The 19,400-nt window shown below is 34.9% G+C and overlaps 1 protein-coding gene across 9 annotated transcripts in view; it reads right to left on the bottom strand.

The window, feature by feature from the left end:
- STXBP5L (syntaxin binding protein 5 like) overlaps positions 1–19,400 on the bottom strand; it is a 193,951-nt gene that overhangs the window by 117,379 nt on the left and 57,172 nt on the right. For all 9 annotated transcript variants that reach the window (XM_027653282.1, XM_027653283.1, XM_027653286.1 and 6 more), the window contains exons 3-4: positions 7,436–7,517; positions 5,342–5,442 (exon numbers count right to left, since the gene is read on the bottom strand). In XM_027653282.1, coding sequence (XP_027509083.1) covers positions 5,342–5,442; positions 7,436–7,517 — 183 coding nt within the window. The remainder of the gene's footprint in view (positions 1–5,341; positions 5,443–7,435; positions 7,518–19,400) is intronic.

Genomic DNA, 19,400 nt, shown 5'->3' with positions numbered 1-19,400 from the left:
CATGGCTTCTTCTGGTTTCCTCATTTTTTTTTCATCATCAACCTGAGAGAATTTACATCCTTTTCAGAACCCAGAAACTGTGGCAGGTTTTATGGTGAAATACTGCTTTACATTTGAATGCAATGGTTCTTTGGAATAGTTAAATGCTGGACCAGACCATGTGATCAGACCCTGTTTTGTGGTATAGCATGGCTGTGCAACTGCACTGAACTGTTTTCATGCTTGATGAGAAATCTCTGACTAATTTAAAAGTACATAAACAATACAGAGTTTGCATTTATACAATATTAACCAGGAGGTTCATTTATGAGCAGGCAAGCTATCACAGGAATTCAGTTCCTTGAACAGCCAATGAGACATGTAATCTACTTAAAGTAACTCACTAGTCCCTATCATATAAGTAAATAGATACAGATACTGCTGAGACTGCTCAGCCAGTCACCAGTATCATTCAAGAGCCTCTTGCTGTTACTTTGATGAGGTTTATCTGCAAAGGAGAGACCAAATATTTAAAATGCTCTTAACAACACAGGATACAAAATCCTGCAAAGATACAGCAAGACAAAGAGACAAAGATACAGCTACTCTCAGGAAAGAGTATAGACCATATTGAAAAATAGCCTTAATACTCTCAATCACCTTGTTCAAATACTGCAAAATCTCAGCTGTAGGAGTCAAGTTTCTAACCAACAGTAAGTTACAGCTAACATAATTGCTCTAAAAGTCACCCACTTAAAAGGCTCCTCTTCCTCTGTGCCAGCATACCCTTAACACTGAAGGAAATGTCACGGATTAGAACCTCAAAGCCAGTTGTACAGACTGTGTCTCCTGGTGATTCTCCTGCAAAAGGGCACTTATGGTATTGTCATGATATCAGTGCAGAGGGCACGCACACGGATTTAAAGACCCAACAGAACTTGTATACTGTGTTCATGTATGCTAAGTCAGTGGATAAACTGTTGTGGCTTATTTGTTACACACCAGTTAGCACTGGTTAAAAGAAGAAAGATAGGAAGGGCTATTCCCCATGTCAGTCAACACAGTTGAACCAGCTCAGCTTCAGAATGACAGAAGAACTGTGTTCACAAGTGCAGTTAGTGCCTGCAGGCCTAAAGGACCCAGATTTCACACTATAATCCTTGCTGGTTTTCCTATCCCAGCTGCACTAATCTTAAACAGGAATTCATAAACTGTTGTGTATTTAAAGCTGTACTTTCTGAAGTCTGCTCTCATTATAATAAAAATAGTTAAGACCTATAACAGTTTTCAGTGATTTTACTTAATCCTAATGTTCTTTGCAGCAGATAGATACAGTGTCTAGTTCCAGTAGCTGAGTTATTTGTCTTGCCTGAAATGCCTACTGAAGATGAATCTGGTATCTCCTATGACATCAAGGAAGGAAAAGGAGGCACTAAGGTATGGAAGGTGTCCATAATGTTAACCTTTAAAAATACTGAGGAGATTCTTACAGAGTGTTTCCAGAGATTAAAAAATTTTACCTGTCCATCGTATTCGTAAAAGCAACAGCAAATCATACATTATCAACCATATGCTACAGTCGAGCATGTCTTTGAGAAACTGTCTTATCATTACAGCTCTTGGTATGAGGCCAAGCTTACATTTTTATCTTCTTGAAGGTTCTTAATGCATTGTATCACACTCCAAATATAGCAATAGGAATTTGAGATGATTACCTTATATTTTGATACATGGTAAAAACATATAATTTGCTAAAAAGTCCAGAGGGTTACACTGTAAAACAAAAATATCTACCATTATATATCCTCAGTGTTCCTTCCACACTTGCTCCAAAGAGATATTTAATAAAGGAACAGTGAATTATGATACAAATTAATATTGATAATGTTGCATCATCATTAGTTTAACAATAGGTCAGAAGAAGAAAAAAATAAATCTGGAGAAGCTGCAAACTCTGATTTAATGGGTATAAAAGTGCAATTTGTCAGTAAATTATTATTCATAAACGATTCAGTGCCTTAATACTGAATGCTACATGTTAAGTGAAAGGCAACTAGTGTGCTGCATTTAAGAGTTCTTTGCTCTTTATAACTATGTTGTTACCAAAAGAACAAATGTCTTTTATTTTTATGGGAGGGAAATGGGGGATATATTTGTATGTATACTCTCTGGGAAATTTGACTCAAGTGATTGCAGAGACACTACTAAGAGCAGATTTTAGTCCATTATCCTGCAATCTTAAATGTCAAGAAGCAGAAGTAAATTGTAAATTAAACAGTTAAACAATATGATGACTGGTGCACTGAGGAATAGCCAAAGACTTAAGCAGAATTCACCCAACAGTTGTACGTTTCATGCATCAAATATCATAAAACCCCACAATAAACTGATTGTACATGAAAGTTATCTTCATCATCACAAGCAGATAAAATATTAGAACTTTAAGTGAATTGTATTACATCAGTTCATGAAATCTGCCATTTGTTCAAAAATCTAAATCAAACAGCGCATCAAGGAGACAAACATACTGTATGAATAAAATTACAAATTTTCTATTTTCGTCTCTCAAGAGAGATGTGTAAATAGAAAAATTTGAAGGAGTCACGTGTTCCATTTTCATAGTCAAAATGCATCTGAATAATTACACGTTTGGCTCTGTAGAAGCTGTCTAAAGCTAAAATTAAATTACATTATAAATTACATTCTTGTAAGAACTAGCCTTTGGCTGTCTAAACACTTCCGTGTATGGTCTTTTTCAATACTATACTATTTTCTGAAAACATGTATCGGTATTTTAAAACCTACTTTCTCTCAACAAACATTTCTCCCCATTCAAGAAACATCAAAACCAGGTCCTTCATTGGGTCACAAACTCAAGACAAATGAAAGAATCTGTCTCTATTACGTATGAATCTTGCCTCCACTTAACCTTCTCCTGCAAGATGAGAGGGAAGGATGAAAATAAAATGTTTGTAACTGTTCCAACAGTGAAGAAGATATTACTTTTTGGAAAAACATACCTTTGAATTTCTTGAAGAAAATAAATTTTTATCTTCTTGCTTTATCAGTATCTCAAATTCCCCTTATATCCAATTTGCAATTGATTTCTTATAGCAAAGCACCATGTAATTTATATTTTCTTTTCTCTAACACCAAAAATATATCCAGAAAAAAAGGGAAGTTCTCTTTCAGACTTAACTCCATTAGGTAAATATAATGAGAAATATTCCAAATTGAAAGGGTTAATTAGGGTTTTAACCTAACTTTATTCTACTTCCCAGAAGTAGATGTTGAATTTTATGCACTAAATATGTAACTTGAGCTTAGAAAATTGAAAGTTAGATGATTTGAAATTAATCGATAAGTGTTTAAAAAGAAAATCTAATAAAAATGAAGTGCTTGGAAAAAAATCCCAAACAACCAGAAGCTTACGGCAGTGCTAGAGAATCTTGAGAAGAAATGAACTGCCTACAATGTTCTTTTCTCTGTTCTTAATGAAAACTCTTTTTTAATTTAAAACTGGACTTACTCCTTTGACAATATAATATAGCAGGATATTTGCCTCATAGTCTTTGATGTGTTAAAAAAAATTATTTAAATGGCAGTAATTGAACCAGTTACTTAAAATATGTATAAGAGAACTAATAGTATTTTTTTTGTACTCACAACTTACTAGATTTCGATAGAAGGCAGTATAGTTAGCCAACTATACTGCCTTATAACTACCCTTAGCCAATAACTACATTCTCAATTCCTATTTAAACCTCAGTTCAAAAATATCATTAGAGAAAATTTGGTTTTAAGCAAAGTTTTCCCATATTCCAAATAACTTGCTTGTAGATATTTTGCCCAGTGTTTCAGGATGTCAGAGGAAAAGGAAAATTTAGATAAACATGATGACAAATGTTTTGTTCTTAACAAAGCCCAAATGCGTGTGAATTTATTTTATCAAGAAATTCTGACAAAATACTGACCAAGATACCATGTTACTTTCTTCGAAGAGAAGGCAGAGATGAACAGAGACTGTATTTTTATAAGCCTTGATTCCTTAGGCTGTAAGTCAGATTGGTGGCTGGGAGAGCTAGACCAAGATGTACTGGAATAACTTCTACAATATTTAGATTTATCAATGGCAAATTGTGCATAATGCACCTGCCTGATGAGAATACCAAGATTCAAATATTTCAACATATGTAAAATGATGACCTACTGTTCAAAAGCAGCTAGTAAATGTACACATAATTTTTCTTTTTCATCTTCCCTCACGCAGCCCCAAACCACTTGATGCACTTTTGCTATAGGTTATAAATTCTTTGGAATCAGACTGTATATTTTCTAAATTATTATGTGTACTTCCCACAACAAAACATGCCCCTTGGTGACATTTGAGTGCAAACATGGCATGTATATGGATAATAAACAAAGAAAAATGTATTTCCATAAATGATTTTCAGATTTGCTGCAGCTAAAGCTTTGATGACTCTGTTTACTTCACAGCTCTAGTAAAAGTACTGGTACCTTTCATCACTGTACAAGCAAGTATACAAATATCAAAAAAGTTGCTGCACCTTAATAAACACTGAATGTGTATGCTGAGAGAATGACAATATCACTTAAAGCTCCAGTCAAAAACAACTGCTGCATTTATGCAGTGAGTCTTGGTGTTCTGACTACTGACCTAATTCCTTAATAGAAACAGGGAACTTTTTCTTAATATTAATAAAAGTGTAGCATTGAAGTTCTGTAACATTATAGCAGGTTTTACTAAATACAGATTAAAGTGCTCAGCTTCTCTTTGACTTTGAAAATTACAACCACTTATTTAATCTATTTTCAGTAGGGATTCCTACAATTAGGTACTCATAAAGTAAAATTTAGGAAAAGAGTCTCTGATTCACTTGAAATTTACCATAGTTTCCCAAATTCATAATTTATTTCTGCTAAACTTCCAATATATTACAAAAATAAACCACTTTCAAGGTAAAGAAAATAATTATTACCCTCCTACAGCCAGCTGAGGTACTCTGTCTAATACTGAACAACAGATAAGCCAAAAGGATCACAGTGCTTGTGTCTTGTCTTAAGAAAACACCCCCACAGTACTGTTCAAGGCAGTTCATGGAAACAGAAGGTAAAATGAGGAATACTTCAACAAAAAGCAGACAATTTTTCCCGTGAAAAGTGAAGTTTTCCCACAGAAAGTGAAGTTTTTGTTCTATGGAAACAAGACTCATAGAAAAAAAATCAAGATACATCTTTATCCACCTGCAGAAAGGCAAAATGGTAAGAAATCCAGAAAGTGGTTTTGTTTGTTTGTTTGTTTGTTTTAATGAGATATTTATTTTGTGCCACACATTCTTACCTTTCTCTGTTAAATTTCAGAGAATGTAGGATAGCTGGTCGTTTCTGTCGGAGATTCCACAAATGAAGTGCATCATCTGCACATGCACTGACCAAAGCACCCTAGGGCAGACACAAAATACAGCAACATGTTACTTTTCTGCAGATTCTGTCTTATTCTGATCCTCACTGTTAATGATCTACCTGTAAAACAGACAGTTTATGAAAAATGGTTCCTTTCTTCTAGAAAAAAAAATCTACCATAAATAATAATAAATTTGAATTAATCTGGTAAATCTAAACATATTAAATTTGTACCAGATCAGCCAAAATTAAATTAAAACTCCATCAATTTGAAATTCAAAAACCTTTGTACCAAGGTTATACATGTCAACTCTCATGCATTTCCATGTAAACATAGAGATTAACGAAATGGAGAACAAACAACACTTAAAAAGGTGAGTGTCAAGGATGTAACTAAAGGATAAAGGGATTAGTGCACACACATGTACACAAGCAACAGTGCCAAGCACAATTTAGTAGTCATATTACAACAATGTGAATATTCAAAACTGGAATTATGAAAAGAAGGTACAAATGAGAAAGTAGGGACAGGTAACAGTGGGAGAGAACCTAGGGAGAACTAAGAGATGTAGACAAAAGAACAAAGTCTTTATCACAGATCAGCAATACTATGAAGACTGTCCTGAAAATGGACATCTTCCAAAGTCCACACCTCTATCTGACTGGGCAGCTTGGAGTAATTTCTGCCTCTCTTTCTCCTCACCATAGTACTTTGATGACCTGTGAAAATGACTGCAGAGGTGTGAAGCTCTGAACTGCTCCTGAAGAGGCTTACTACATTTACACCTCCGATCAAGACTAATACAGAAGACCTCTTCTTGTGTATTACTATTGCAGAGAGGAACTAGATATTGCTCAAACAGAAGGCAATGCTGAGGAAGGGCAAGGATGTAACTGAAAAGCTTAGTTCATACCAACTATGACGGACTGATAAACTTCTTTTTTGCATCTTGGATTTCCTTCCTAATCCTAGTAACTGTTCTTTTCAACACTGAGCTATGCAAATGAAATTTACAAGTGAGTCTTCTCTAATACAGTGTAATCCATGCTTTAATTCTTATCTCCCAAAGAGTCAGAAAGAATGTCCATCACAGAAATTAATTCTATGTATTAGGGATTTTGATGGTCACCTAATGAAAACCTGATTCAAACCTTGCCTATTTTCATCCCTGCATTCCTCTAAAGAATTTCACTGTATTGATTGTTTCTAAAGTTTTAGTCCTCCTTCCTCAGTTTATGTGGTTCAGTTACTTTCTCCAAACAGAGGTAGAAAAAAAATAAATATTTTTCAGGTTTAAAAAACTAGAAAACTAAAACTCTTCTGAGAAGTTCTGAGATCTCTACCTTTAGAGAGAGGACTTGAAACTGTCAAAAGTGTTTCCTTATGTCATGGGAGAAAATTAATCAAAACTGAACTACGACTAGATTCGGCCAAGTTATAAGGCCCTAAAGAAAAAAAACGATTTTTGTGTTCCAGAAAGTCTTCTTGGTTATTACCATCTTCAAAAATCTTCTGCAAAGCAAGCTATAATTTGTCACTGTTTCTTTATGTTGTCTAAACTTGATTTCAACAAACTATTTACAAAGACTAAGCATGATGGTTTGATTGATGATCTCTGCAATTGCTTTTTCTTGCTTCAAGTAATAGCATATCCCCAAGTACTGTGTTTTTAGCCAATAACCATCAATATATTTCCAGAGAAAGATTGAGGTAATTTATTAATTTCTATTTGAAGCAGGACCGTGCAGCATATTTAGTAATTTAATTGATTTTACATCTCCCTGCACGCATTCATATATTGAATGCCTTTTGTTCAGAGCTTTATACTGATGTATATGAAGGCAATACTTTTCCCTGCATGTAGTCTCATAAATAGTCTTCTAAAAAGCACAGTGAACGTCCTCTGGATGTATGCCACTTACTTGTTGGCACAATTTGTCAATGTGAGAAGTTATATCACTCAATTACAATACATTGATTGACTTATTCAACTAAATTTATACAGAAGAATCTGAGTAAATATGTCCTTACCTCATTGATTAAGAACTGGAGCTGCAGAACTGCAGCACCACTTTCATGTTGGCAATAGCAATCAACACCAGGCCTGCCCAATCTGTTGCCATCAAAGTCAAGGATTCTAACATTCCTGTTATTACCAGAAGTAAAGAGGGAAAAAAAGAACTACCAATTAAACTCCAATTAACCTTTAATTAACCTCAACTCTTCTTGCTTTCTGTAAAACAAAAGAGTTTATGCTGACTTTCCACTATTCTGATTAAAGTACCAACATCATCAGTTTGAAACATGTACAACTGTGAGTGATCTGCTCTTGCTTGTATTTTTTTTGCCTGTGAAATAAAGTGCATGAATTAACACAAAAATTCAACAGGATGCATCTTAAGTTTATTTTTATACATTATTGGTACATATAACACATGAATGTATCAGATTTTTGTATTTATCAAGACATTATGAATTAATAATTTAGGATTTATGTCAGTAACACTCTTCTACAGCAGGTTTTCTTTTTTGAAATCTAAGAAAATTATTTTTGAGGTGAGTCATTTCACACTTTCAAAAAAGCTCACGTGTTACAATAGGTCTCTGTCTCATCAACAAAACAATGCAGTGCCCAGCAGAGTTCCACAACTCAACCTATGAACTGCATTCCCTAATCTAATCTCCAGTCTGAGTGAAACCACAGCTACATTGCTTCTGGCAACCCAGCGAGTTCCCTTGGAAGCAACATTGACACGCTTGTTGTCCAGATATATCATGAATGTAGCTTTCTATCTGTTCTCTCCAGGTATTTTTTCTCTGCATGCTAAATTGCCATCTCCCTAACTTAAATGATGGTCTTTCCCTTCTGAGTCAGAGAATTTAACAAGAAACTGCTGTTCCAGAATATTACCAAAAAGTAAAGCAAAAGGAGAAATATGAAATATATTATTAACAACCATGTTGCGTGAAACATGTGAAGCACCTTCATACATATTAAAACCATCAAGATTATGATCAGAAAAGAGATTTTACAACATCAAGCCTTATCTACTTCTAATATATATTCATATTAGCATATTGTAAAATTCTGAGCAAAAAAGTCAACTGTCCACTTATTTTACTTGCAGGTAAATGTCAGATTCTTTACTTCCCCTTTCACAGGAGAAGAGACATGCAGTAAACTGTTCTAATATTGGCCTCAGAGAAGTATAATCCATAAATTAGCAACTTTGAGGTTTAAAACTTTAAAGTATGAAGTAATTACTTTTCCAGTTGTTAAACAAGCAGTTTAATGGGTACCACTGACCTTGAGGGACATGAGCTCTACTCTTGGTTTTGCTAACTGGTCTAGTGGATAACCTTAAGGGAAAAAAAAGTATATTTTGTTTTCCCTGTACCTTCATTTCCCTATTTGTAAGATGGAGATAGCGTTTTATAAAACTGGTATCTGTAGATCAAAAGTTGCATATAGAGCATCATAGCTACATTATAGAACAGCAAGGTAGAGGAATAGAGTGAGTAACTCCATGTGCTGCTTGCTCCCAAACTGTAGTCCTGAGTACAATCATAACTGATAAAATAATAAAAACCTGTATAATTTAAACAACCTATTTAAAATGGACAATAAAGATGTATTGTAGCCTAAGACACTTTTTTAAGGGTTGATAGTTGATGGTCCATTTTGAATGACTGTTCTGTGGCACTCCATATTCTTCTCAACTACCTGTCGTAACGTGAGAGGAAGCACCAAAACCAACCAAGCAAGCAACCAACCCACTGGGGATTTCAAAACAAGTGAAAGTTTTAGTAGGTAGGTTCTTTCCCTTTAACTTGAGTTTAATATTCAGTACAAATACATGGCAGTAGGTAGTGCTTGCCCTTAAGGAAAATTACAGTGGTATTGCCTTGATAAAGCATTTCTCACTCTCCAGCATCAGGATCATGCTAAGTTCGTTTTCTAGGAAACATGGCAACAAAGTAGATGATCTCACTCAGCATATCCCAAACAAATAAGGCATTCTACAAAAATTCACATTTATATGCATCAGTGTTCACTCTGAAATACTTCACAAATTACCAAAATAAGAGAGAAATTGTGTCATCTGCTTCAGTCTGGCCAATTGCCCTGAAGTAAGGACTGACCCTTAAATAGCAGCATTATCACTGACTGATGGTGGTTTTCAAACATTCTGAGAGCTGTAGTGAGGTCCTTCCAGTGGAAGGAGCTGAAGAGGTATGATGACTTGGCACATGTTCTTGGCACTTTATCCCATCTTCTGCAAATTCTGTGCTTTGTTGCCAAGCATGGAGAAGTACAACCTGACCACATCAAATCTTTTCATAACATTGTATTCTATCAGGACATACAGCACAAGTAGGTACAGTTCAGGCTTTGGACTGAATTTATTCTTTTTACTTTTGCCTTTTCATTAAATGATGACTCTGCTATCAGGGAGAACGTAGTATCTCTGAGGATATTAATAGGGGGGACTAATACATCTGAATACCTCTAAGTAGACACCCTGGGTTCCAAGAATAAAAGTCAGTCACTATCTTCTCTCTCTTATCACTATGTTGGATCTTCCAGGGGCCTTCCCAGACATGCCAGATTATCCTAATTTATACATAAAAGGGAAAAAGATGAAAACTAAGTCTGGATGTCTGTTGAGATCTAGAGTGAAACAAGTAGAACAAGAATTGTGTGCATCAAGCAGTGAAAGTGTGACAGTAACAACATTCTAATAGAAAAAATGTACTTTCTGAAAACAACTTTTAATCCTGGTTTTAAGATCTGTGTGAGAAAAATAGGATTTTTTGCTCTGCATTCACTTGTATGCAACACTTTTTCAAAGAGTATTTCAACATCCTGATATTTCAAATTTAATCACTATTTTGCCAAAAAAAAAAAAAAAATCAGTTGTCGAGATGCCTAATTTTAAGTACTTGGATTTAGCTTCCAAGATGTAGACTTCCATGACAACACAACACATTATTAACCAAGAATTTACACTCTCATGTTTTGGGCCATTCCACCACAAGCTGAAGAAAATTTCCATTTCCCAATATTACAACCACATTCAGATTTTTTCTCAAAATCCTTTTGGTCATTTGTATAAAGATTGGTTAGTATAGACCTGATATTCTCATGTCATATCCATACTCACGGTATCTTGAATGCCTTATGTCAGAGCACATGCAAATATGAACATTTTTAACTGGAAATCAAAGCTGCAAGTGAATAGTTACATACACAGGAGAAGCATCAATGGCCAAAGCTTTTCATAGCATGATCTATGACCACACTTTCCCATAGCACCCGACAGCATTTTTATTCTGTTACTCATTTTTACTATATGATACAGACAAATCTGATGTGTCTCCTTATTCTCAGAGTTCAGTACTAATAGAATCCAAAGACTTGAGAGTCTTTGTGTGTTCACTGAGAAGCAAAAGTGCAGATACTTCAGAACTGACTCTGAAGGTGAGATCAGTGTTACTTGCAGCAGATATTTAACTTCTTAGGACCAGAAGGTGCTGAGGTAAAACATATTTTTCTTCACTAAGATAGGTAATTCTTCCATAGCGTAAGATTAAATCTTTTTGCAATAACAAGGACTGCAGTCTGATTCATTCCTCTTTGAAAGGACAAGGAAGTGAAGACATGGTATCATAAAGAACCTCCTACCAAGGCACACCAATGCAGCTAACAGATATTCCCTGTCAAGTAAAAGCTCTTAAATTACATATGGCACCATTTTCAAAATTAAAGTTTTCCCATAAAAGAAAATGACACCAAGCTATGTAAATAAGCAGCTCTAACTTTTTTTGAGTACTTAAATAACTTCTTCCATGACTAAAAGCAACCTATGCACAGAAACGAACACTAAAGTAAGGGGTTATAATTACTAAGCAGAAACCATGGTCTCACATCCACTGTTTTATTAAAAGGGACACATAGAAATGGGAGATCTCTATTTATAGCCTCTTCTTTAAAGCATTTGGGAATTGTGGGGTGCTGCAGAAGTAGCATTGCTGCTTGAAGGACTCCTTGTCATCTGATCTGCACTGACTGGTACATGTTTGAGTAGGACTGTGCAGCACCCTAAGAGCAGATGCTTGTGGGCTGGTTACACCATTATATAAACCAACTGTAAAATTGATTTAGTGTGTAACCTGAATATAGGACAGCTTTTTCTTGCAGAAGACTTATTCCACTGTATTGAGTGATTTATCAGTTAAAAAAAGCACCAATGTGTTTATCTAAATAGTCAAGTACTAGAATGATCAAAGAATTCATCCACACCACTAACCAACCAAACCAACCAAAAGGTTAGTCAGTTGTATCTGCCTCACAGGATGGATTTTGTCAAAAGATAACAATTATGAAAACATTACCCTTAACACCTAGATTTGCAGGTCTGAACAAAGTATTCAATTCCTGGAATATACAGTTTTACAGCTCCTTCATGGAGTTTCTGCAAGTCTCATACACATTAATTTTCTGTCTACTAAGAACAGTGCATATTCTGGTATAAATAAATGCCACAGTCCTAGGTTTTGTGCTTCAAATGGGATTCAACCTTGGTTTTTCTCTCTTTACAGAAGACATTCTATCTTTTTGATTTCTGAAGTATATGGCTCCAGTGTTTTGTTATCCTCACTATTAAGAATGTCATGTTGTATGTAGAATCAAAATATTTAGCTTTCATTTCAAGCTTTTGTATCTCATTATGCCTTTTTATGCTAAATTAAATAACTCTACTAGCAGAACTTTCCTGCTTTGAAAGTCTGAACAAGTTTGTCCATCTTCTGCATAAATAAAAACAAAATACCCTGAGCTCCTCTATTTTCATGTCACCAACAATTTTGTTAGCTCTTGAATAGTTCCTATGTGATTTTATACATGAGCTAGAATGTGCAATCAACTTCTTTCCACTATCAAAACCAGAGCTACACCCATCTTGGTTTCTTTAAAACAATATCAAAAGGTATATGGTGTTTTATTATTTCTTATATCCAATATATTTTTTTAATACATGTATGTGACACCTCTTTGTTACCAAAACAAATTGAGAAATCATACTGTTTATGATTTTTGAGACTTCTCCATTGCTTTGCAAAAAATAAAAGCCCCCCTACCAACCTTCATTCTGTTAATTTCCTGTAGCTGGACTGACCAAATTCCTTAAAAAGGACATGTGACCTAATCCTAACTTTGTGGTCTTCTATTTGCTGTAGATTCACTGGGTGCTGCTACATTAAAAAGTAACTCTTAGTGGGTTTTGGTTTAAACATAGAAGGATTTAGTTTTACCATGAGTTCATTTGAACTGTTTCGGCACCAAATAAGCGTGAGATTTTTGTCTACCATGACCTTCGTCTTGATTATTTTTCTTGACATAGATATCTCTGTTTATACATATAAATAATGTAAGAGTTAATCTCAAAGACAGTTAAATATCCATTATGATCTACACTGGCTGAAAAATTTGCTTTTGGTAAGCTTGATTTCTTCCAGGTTAAGGCTTATAGAAAGCTTGTATTTAATGGCAAGTCTATATGTATGTACATTACATTCAGATAGCTGAATGAATGTTATGAAAAATATGTCTGTTTATTCAAGTCAAATGCAAATTTACATCCACACTACTCAGATTTTTTTTTATTCCTATGAATTTAGAAGCTATTTTATTTCCCAAAGTATCTGCAGAAACCTCATGAATTAGGAAAACTCACAGGACTACGTATTGTCATCTCTTCTGAATAAGACTGCCTTTCAAGGTCTTTCTCATTTACGGAATCATCTGTTCCAGAAACAGAATATAGACACAATCACCATGTGACTGAACTCAATCAACCCTAAACCTGAAGTAGGAAACTGTGAAAAGCCGTTACTCACAGGTAATGACCCTAGCAATACTTTGCAAATAACATAGAATCATAGAATCACAGAATGGTTTGGTTTGGAAGGGACCTTAAAGAACATCTAGTTCACATATAGGTAAATAATTTAATATTTCATTTGTGGAGTATCAATAATTTTCCATTTCCTTTTGCATATGCATATATATACATACACACACAGATATCATAATTAACAGAAACTTTCTAGCTTTAAATTCACCTCCAAAAGAGAACCTATTTATTTACTAGTCTGCAAAAGCTTCACATTGCCAGGCAGCTACCCTTAAAATCTATATTTTGAGATTGTACTTCATGCAGTAGTAAAAAACAACACTATAAGGTTGCGTTTATAGTGGCTTCCTCTTTTTTTCCAGATAATCATAAACCTCAGCAAGTTCACTGACACATGCAGATAATATCAAGAAAGGTAACCAAGAGTGAAAACTGAAATCTATAGAAGTGAGTGAAGAGTATAACTGATTATATTCACAGGGGCTAATGTTTCAGAGAAATTTACAAATGCAGACACAAATTCAGCCAAAGGCATGAAAAATATGGGAATAGAAGGGGGAACATATCTGTAAAGTTTGTTTACAAACACATCTGGTAAAAAGCTATAGAGCGAATAAACAGGGACAAAAGAATACTTTTGCCCTAATGCACACTGGAGGATATGGAAAACTAAACAGACACAAATGAGGGCTGTGTGTTCTAAAGCCAGCAAATCACTAACATAACCAAGATCCTGAGCAACAACATATAGAGATATAGATAAAAAAAATGATAACCCAACTCCATTTTATTCAATTTACTGCCTTTTAGGAGGACTATGCAAATCATACCATTTGCTGCCCATCTGTTTTCACTGGGCACAGATGGTAGACTAACACACTCTGCCTTACCAAAGAAACCAAGCAGGTAGGTAGCTTCAACTTGGCCATTTTGATTTTTTTTTTCTCAGCCTTCAGATATTAATATTTAACACAGTATTTGCTCCATGTGTATCTGTACATCCAGAACACACATAACAGATGCAGGTTATCACATGTGCAGTCACTGATGACAAATGCATCCATCTACAATGATTTCATACTAAAACCAACTGCATTTAAAATTTCAGCATGAGTGTTGTGTTACTATTTGTTTTTCCTGTTTGTACGCTCTACCATTGAATTTGCTGCTAACAGGTTTAGAGAAGGTTTAAGGAAGTTTTGTTTGTGCTCTTCAAGCAAAAATGGAAGACTATCTATACAAACTCTACCTAAGATCAAAACTTGAGTTTTCTCATATTTTCCTACAGCAAAGGTTTTTTTAAGTGTCTGTTGCATTTTTAGTAATTAGTAACAGTGATCACAAGGTACAGATTTTCTTCATAATTGCCAGTTATGAAGAACAACCAGTGACAACAGAGGACAGAGAATGAAAAGTGCCCATATAATAAGTCTTTTTAAAAGGGGTCAAAAGCCCTGTCAAACTAAATGTAACTAAAAATAGAAATACATTTCCTCAAATATTAATTCCTCTTCTAGTTGCTGTGGAAAATTATACAAGTAAAATAATACATTAAGCCTTCATCCATATAATGACAAAGCCTGGATACACACTGCACTTTCTCTGTTAAACAGAGACAGGACTTAGCCATTACTGGAAATCTTTAAAGCAAGACTGTGTGTTTTCCCAAGTGCTACTTCCACCCCCAACCAGCAGACTAGGAATAAGGTGATGAAGCTCCTGTGGCAAATTATGCAGTCTGTAGGAGATGACAGCAGGTGATTAAATAATTTTCCTTCTTATCTCAAATTGTTTCACTGTTTTGGCTAATACAGATAGAAGGAAGAATGGTGATAGGATAATTAACTGTTGTCCCAGTTACCTCTGGATAATTCTTTATGCCAGGTACTTCACAGCAATGAGTCCCACACAACTATAGTTCTGTGTTTCATGAGCAATTACAGAGTTTTAAGACAAATGCTGCCTTGCACACTGTTGTTGCACAATTTAGTCAAAGCAGAAGCAATTAGGAGCACATATATGACTACTTTTCATGGGAAATTTTGTGCTCAGTCCTGCAATAGGAATGTCCTAGATGTTATTCTTATCAGGTGCTGAGACCCTCCCCAAACCACTTTGTTTAGTCTTATCAACAAATCAACATTGAACTGAAAGAGTGAAAAATTTCTACTGAAACGGTGAGATAATTCTGTACTTCTCTGAAAAATTATGAACATCTTAACGAGACATTCAAAACCCCCTTTAAACAGGAAATAAATGCTTTCTATAATGAACCTCTCTTCTTTCAAAGTTAAATTTGAAATTACCTGCTAAAACAACAACAAAACAGTTCCAGAATTAATTTTAAGAAATTTAGTCCCTGAAAATCTGCAGACTACTAGCTATTAAGACATTTAATAGGCTATGAAACTGAGGGGATCATCCAATAATAGACCATTAGCAGAGCTTGTATTCTTATTCATGTATTTACTGGAGAAACTCAACTTTATAAATAAAATTAAATAATCATTCTGATTGTACTGGAATAAGCAGCAAGGTATACTGTGCAAACAGAACCCTGAGGCACTAAAGTGAACTGTTTGATGATGCATTTTCAGTCTTATTCAGTAATATGTCAGAAAATTTCCATGTATGACATCACCAAACACTCTCTTTTAACTGAGAATTCTAAGTATACTTACTTATATTCTCAGAGAGATACATTATGCAAGGGCACTTTGGTCAGGAAAACTGGCACCAATACACAGGTACTAATGCACTGAGAAAGATGGCACTTGATCTTGACTCGGGCTTTGAAAGTGGTAAGTGGTTCAGAGACTCATTTGCTTGATTGCTTGAACAATTCCATTGTTCCAAGGACTGTGCTCTATAACATTGATATGCCCAAAGAAATACTTTAAAAGACTTTCATTCAAACATTTCTGTGGTTATGCAACCACAAGATAACACAGATGCTGAGGTCATACACCACGTTCTTTTTAGGCAGGACAATGCTGTCTAAAATATTAAATAATTTCATTACCTAACAAGAAACTGCTCACAGCTTGCTAGCCAGCTGATGAGCAATTCCTCAAATTCATCCACTGTATCAGCTCTATTATCATCTGTTTAGTATTGGATGATTCCAGGAGGTCTCTGGTACAACACAGAAAATACTTCACATCCAAAACTTGTTAAATGGAAGTTCAATATGTTAAACCAGGCAGTAATTTCATTCCTACCCCAGAAAAACAAATGACAGTTCTATAAATTTCAGTTAAGCTATATTAATATTCAGCTCTTTTACCAATCAATATACTTATTTTTAACTCTTAATAAAGGGAGATGTTAGTCTAGAATTTCATTTGTTAAGCAAGAATGGCTCTGTAAAACACACAGGAACACATGCTATCAATAGAAGCCAAAACTGGCAATGAAGCTATTCAAGTCAGAATAAATAAGATTAAAAAATTTAAGAATTTAATTGAAATAAATTTAATTTAGCATTTGACAAATTTTCAATGAATCATTGAATCATTTGTTCTTTGGTTTAATTCAATATAATTGACAGTATATATGTGCCTATACTGAAAGGCATTCCAAGTATCAGTCAACCTCAAATGGTTTTATCTTCTACTATGGTAAACCATATTTTTTTAAGAAAATTATTCAGCAACAAATTACATAGAAGAGACACTTTTTTTTCTAATGCAAGATACAGGTTAAATGGTATCTACATTTATCAGTTTTATAACCCCCCTGAGCCACATAATTATTCTATTAGATTTTGAAATAAAGTACAATATAGACCACAGTTAATCAGCCCTTCCATTCAATATACATAAAACGGGTAACCAGCAGCTGGTTAAAACGTATTTCAGGAAGCCTTCTGAGTGTAAATGGGTATGAACTATGATTTTGCCACTTTGAACAGACACTTGTAGATTGTGTTATACAAACCATGTTCATGTTTGATGTCAGCTGTAATATGCATTTATGTTTTATTTGAATTAAAATTTATAATCGCGTTAGTTAACATGGGTTTAAACATGAGTAAAGGTTTGAAAGTATGGTTGGTGAATACTGAATAACTTCCAGGGAGCATTTGCATTTTAAGAAAAGACTGACTACTTTTGGGAATAAAAGAGGACACAGCAGAAATCTCTCAAGATCCCAGTTTTTCCATGCCAATTACTGAAAGTCTGCATGTTTTAGTGAAGCAGGACACTGTTCCAGAACTTACCATACTAATACAGTATTATTTCAGAATAACCCAATTCTTGTTGGACAAGAATCAAAAGGGATCAAAACTACTCGTACATTTCCTTGGCAATTCAAATTGAAAAGACTAAAAGCTCTGCCTCCCTTCAAGGGATTATTCTTTGCAGAATTTGAGAGAACTGAAACACTGCCACGGTTGAATCATATCTATCATTACGAGGCTCTGCAAGGTAATTGACACTGAGATGGTGCTAGTGGGGGTGGTTGCTTCCAATAATCCAAATCCTTCTCTACAGAATGAAGAGACCCAGCAGAGACTGTTGAGACTGGTTGACTATCAGTTCAGCTCTGCTTTACCATTGCTATAATCTCTGGTAAGATCCACTGGTTTTGTTATCTATGTCAGGAAGGAGATCTGCAGTAACAGCTGCATATCCAGCACACCACAATATCACACACTACCAGTGCCCTGGTCTCTACTCAAGACAATGACAAAAATGCCTTAAGCTCAATCTAATTTGTGTTTCTGCAGTGTGATGTGAGGGAGGAAGTCTGCAGGGAAACAAACTGGGTAGAGGAAGCAAGATACAGTGTAGCCCATCCATACTGCCTTCTGGAAAAGTCCCCATAACAATTTTAATTATTAAGCCAGGTTTCATCTAGGGAGAGACAGCTTTTACAGCGTAAACAGAACCCTGAGAGGAATCTATCATGCATGTAGCATGAGCAAAAGAAAAGACAAACCTGGAGCAAAACAAGAAGAAATCCAACTTCACATACACACATCAATTGCATCAGCTTCTCCCCACACTGATTTTCAGAAGCTAGAGATATTATTCATACAGCCATTCTGAAATTTTAGTATATAAACTGTAGGTAGGATAAGAAAGGGAGACCACTGACTAGATGAGGTCTTTGACTCTCACTAATGCGAAAGTCAGAACAGAAATCTTCTTAGAGAGGTTAAACATGGAGGTGGTTAGCTTTCATTCTGTTAAACCCCTACAAACACTACCAAACATTCGGTAACATAAAAGCTATATCTATTCTATTCCATCCCACAAACAATCACAAAAATCACCTTTCTGTAATCCTATATTGTATGCAAGACTTGAAAAGCAGATTAAAGATCACCTCTGTATGGGCACTGTTCCTGTGGCTCTACATGGTTTTTTTACTAATGTAAATTTACTAATCTAAATAGGAAAAAAAAGTTTCTTTTCCCAAGTCCTGTTCTTCCCAATTCAGCATAAAAACTAATATTTAGATTAATTAAAGGTAGCTAAAAGAATACAAATACAAAGGTTGATGTGGAGCAAAGTCTAGGGAGAGATAGTTATCTCTGTTTCACTTCAATGCACAAAAACATCACATTGGTTGGGATATCTGTCTCTGAATAAAACAGAGTGATTCTGAATTTGGAAATTGGACTGTCCACTGTCAGTTGTTGCCCCCCACCCTGTGGCTTAATTTATCAAAACAAGCAGGATTTTTTCAATACTTGAAACTCAAGAGTCTGTTAACTTTCCAAATGAATATATATTTATTAAAAAAGGCTTTGTGGAAAAGGACCCAATATATTTGCTAAATCAGCTCAAAAAAATCAGAATTGAAAAGAGAAGTGGACACACACACACACAAACACATTGGAATGGAGAGAAATATTTAAAAGACAGGGGGTAAATATGAAGATAGCAAGGAAAGAAGGATATAACAGATTAGCGTTTACAAGAGGCAGAAAAACGATATCATTCCTGTCAGAAAGTCAGTGAATCAGCATAGGACAATCAAAACTTTGTAATGCAAAAAATATTTAAAAATTAAGGAATGGCAGTGAAACAGAAAGTTTACTTTCTGGCACACTCCAAAGTGGGAAAAAA

The sequence above is a fragment of the Corapipo altera genome, unplaced genomic scaffold, assembly GCF_003945725.1.
Source record: "Corapipo altera isolate COAL_440 unplaced genomic scaffold, ASM394572v1 61, whole genome shotgun sequence".
NCBI classification, from domain to species: domain Eukaryota; kingdom Metazoa; phylum Chordata; class Aves; order Passeriformes; family Pipridae; genus Corapipo; species Corapipo altera.
This window is presented reverse-complemented; position numbering and strand designations above follow the sequence as displayed.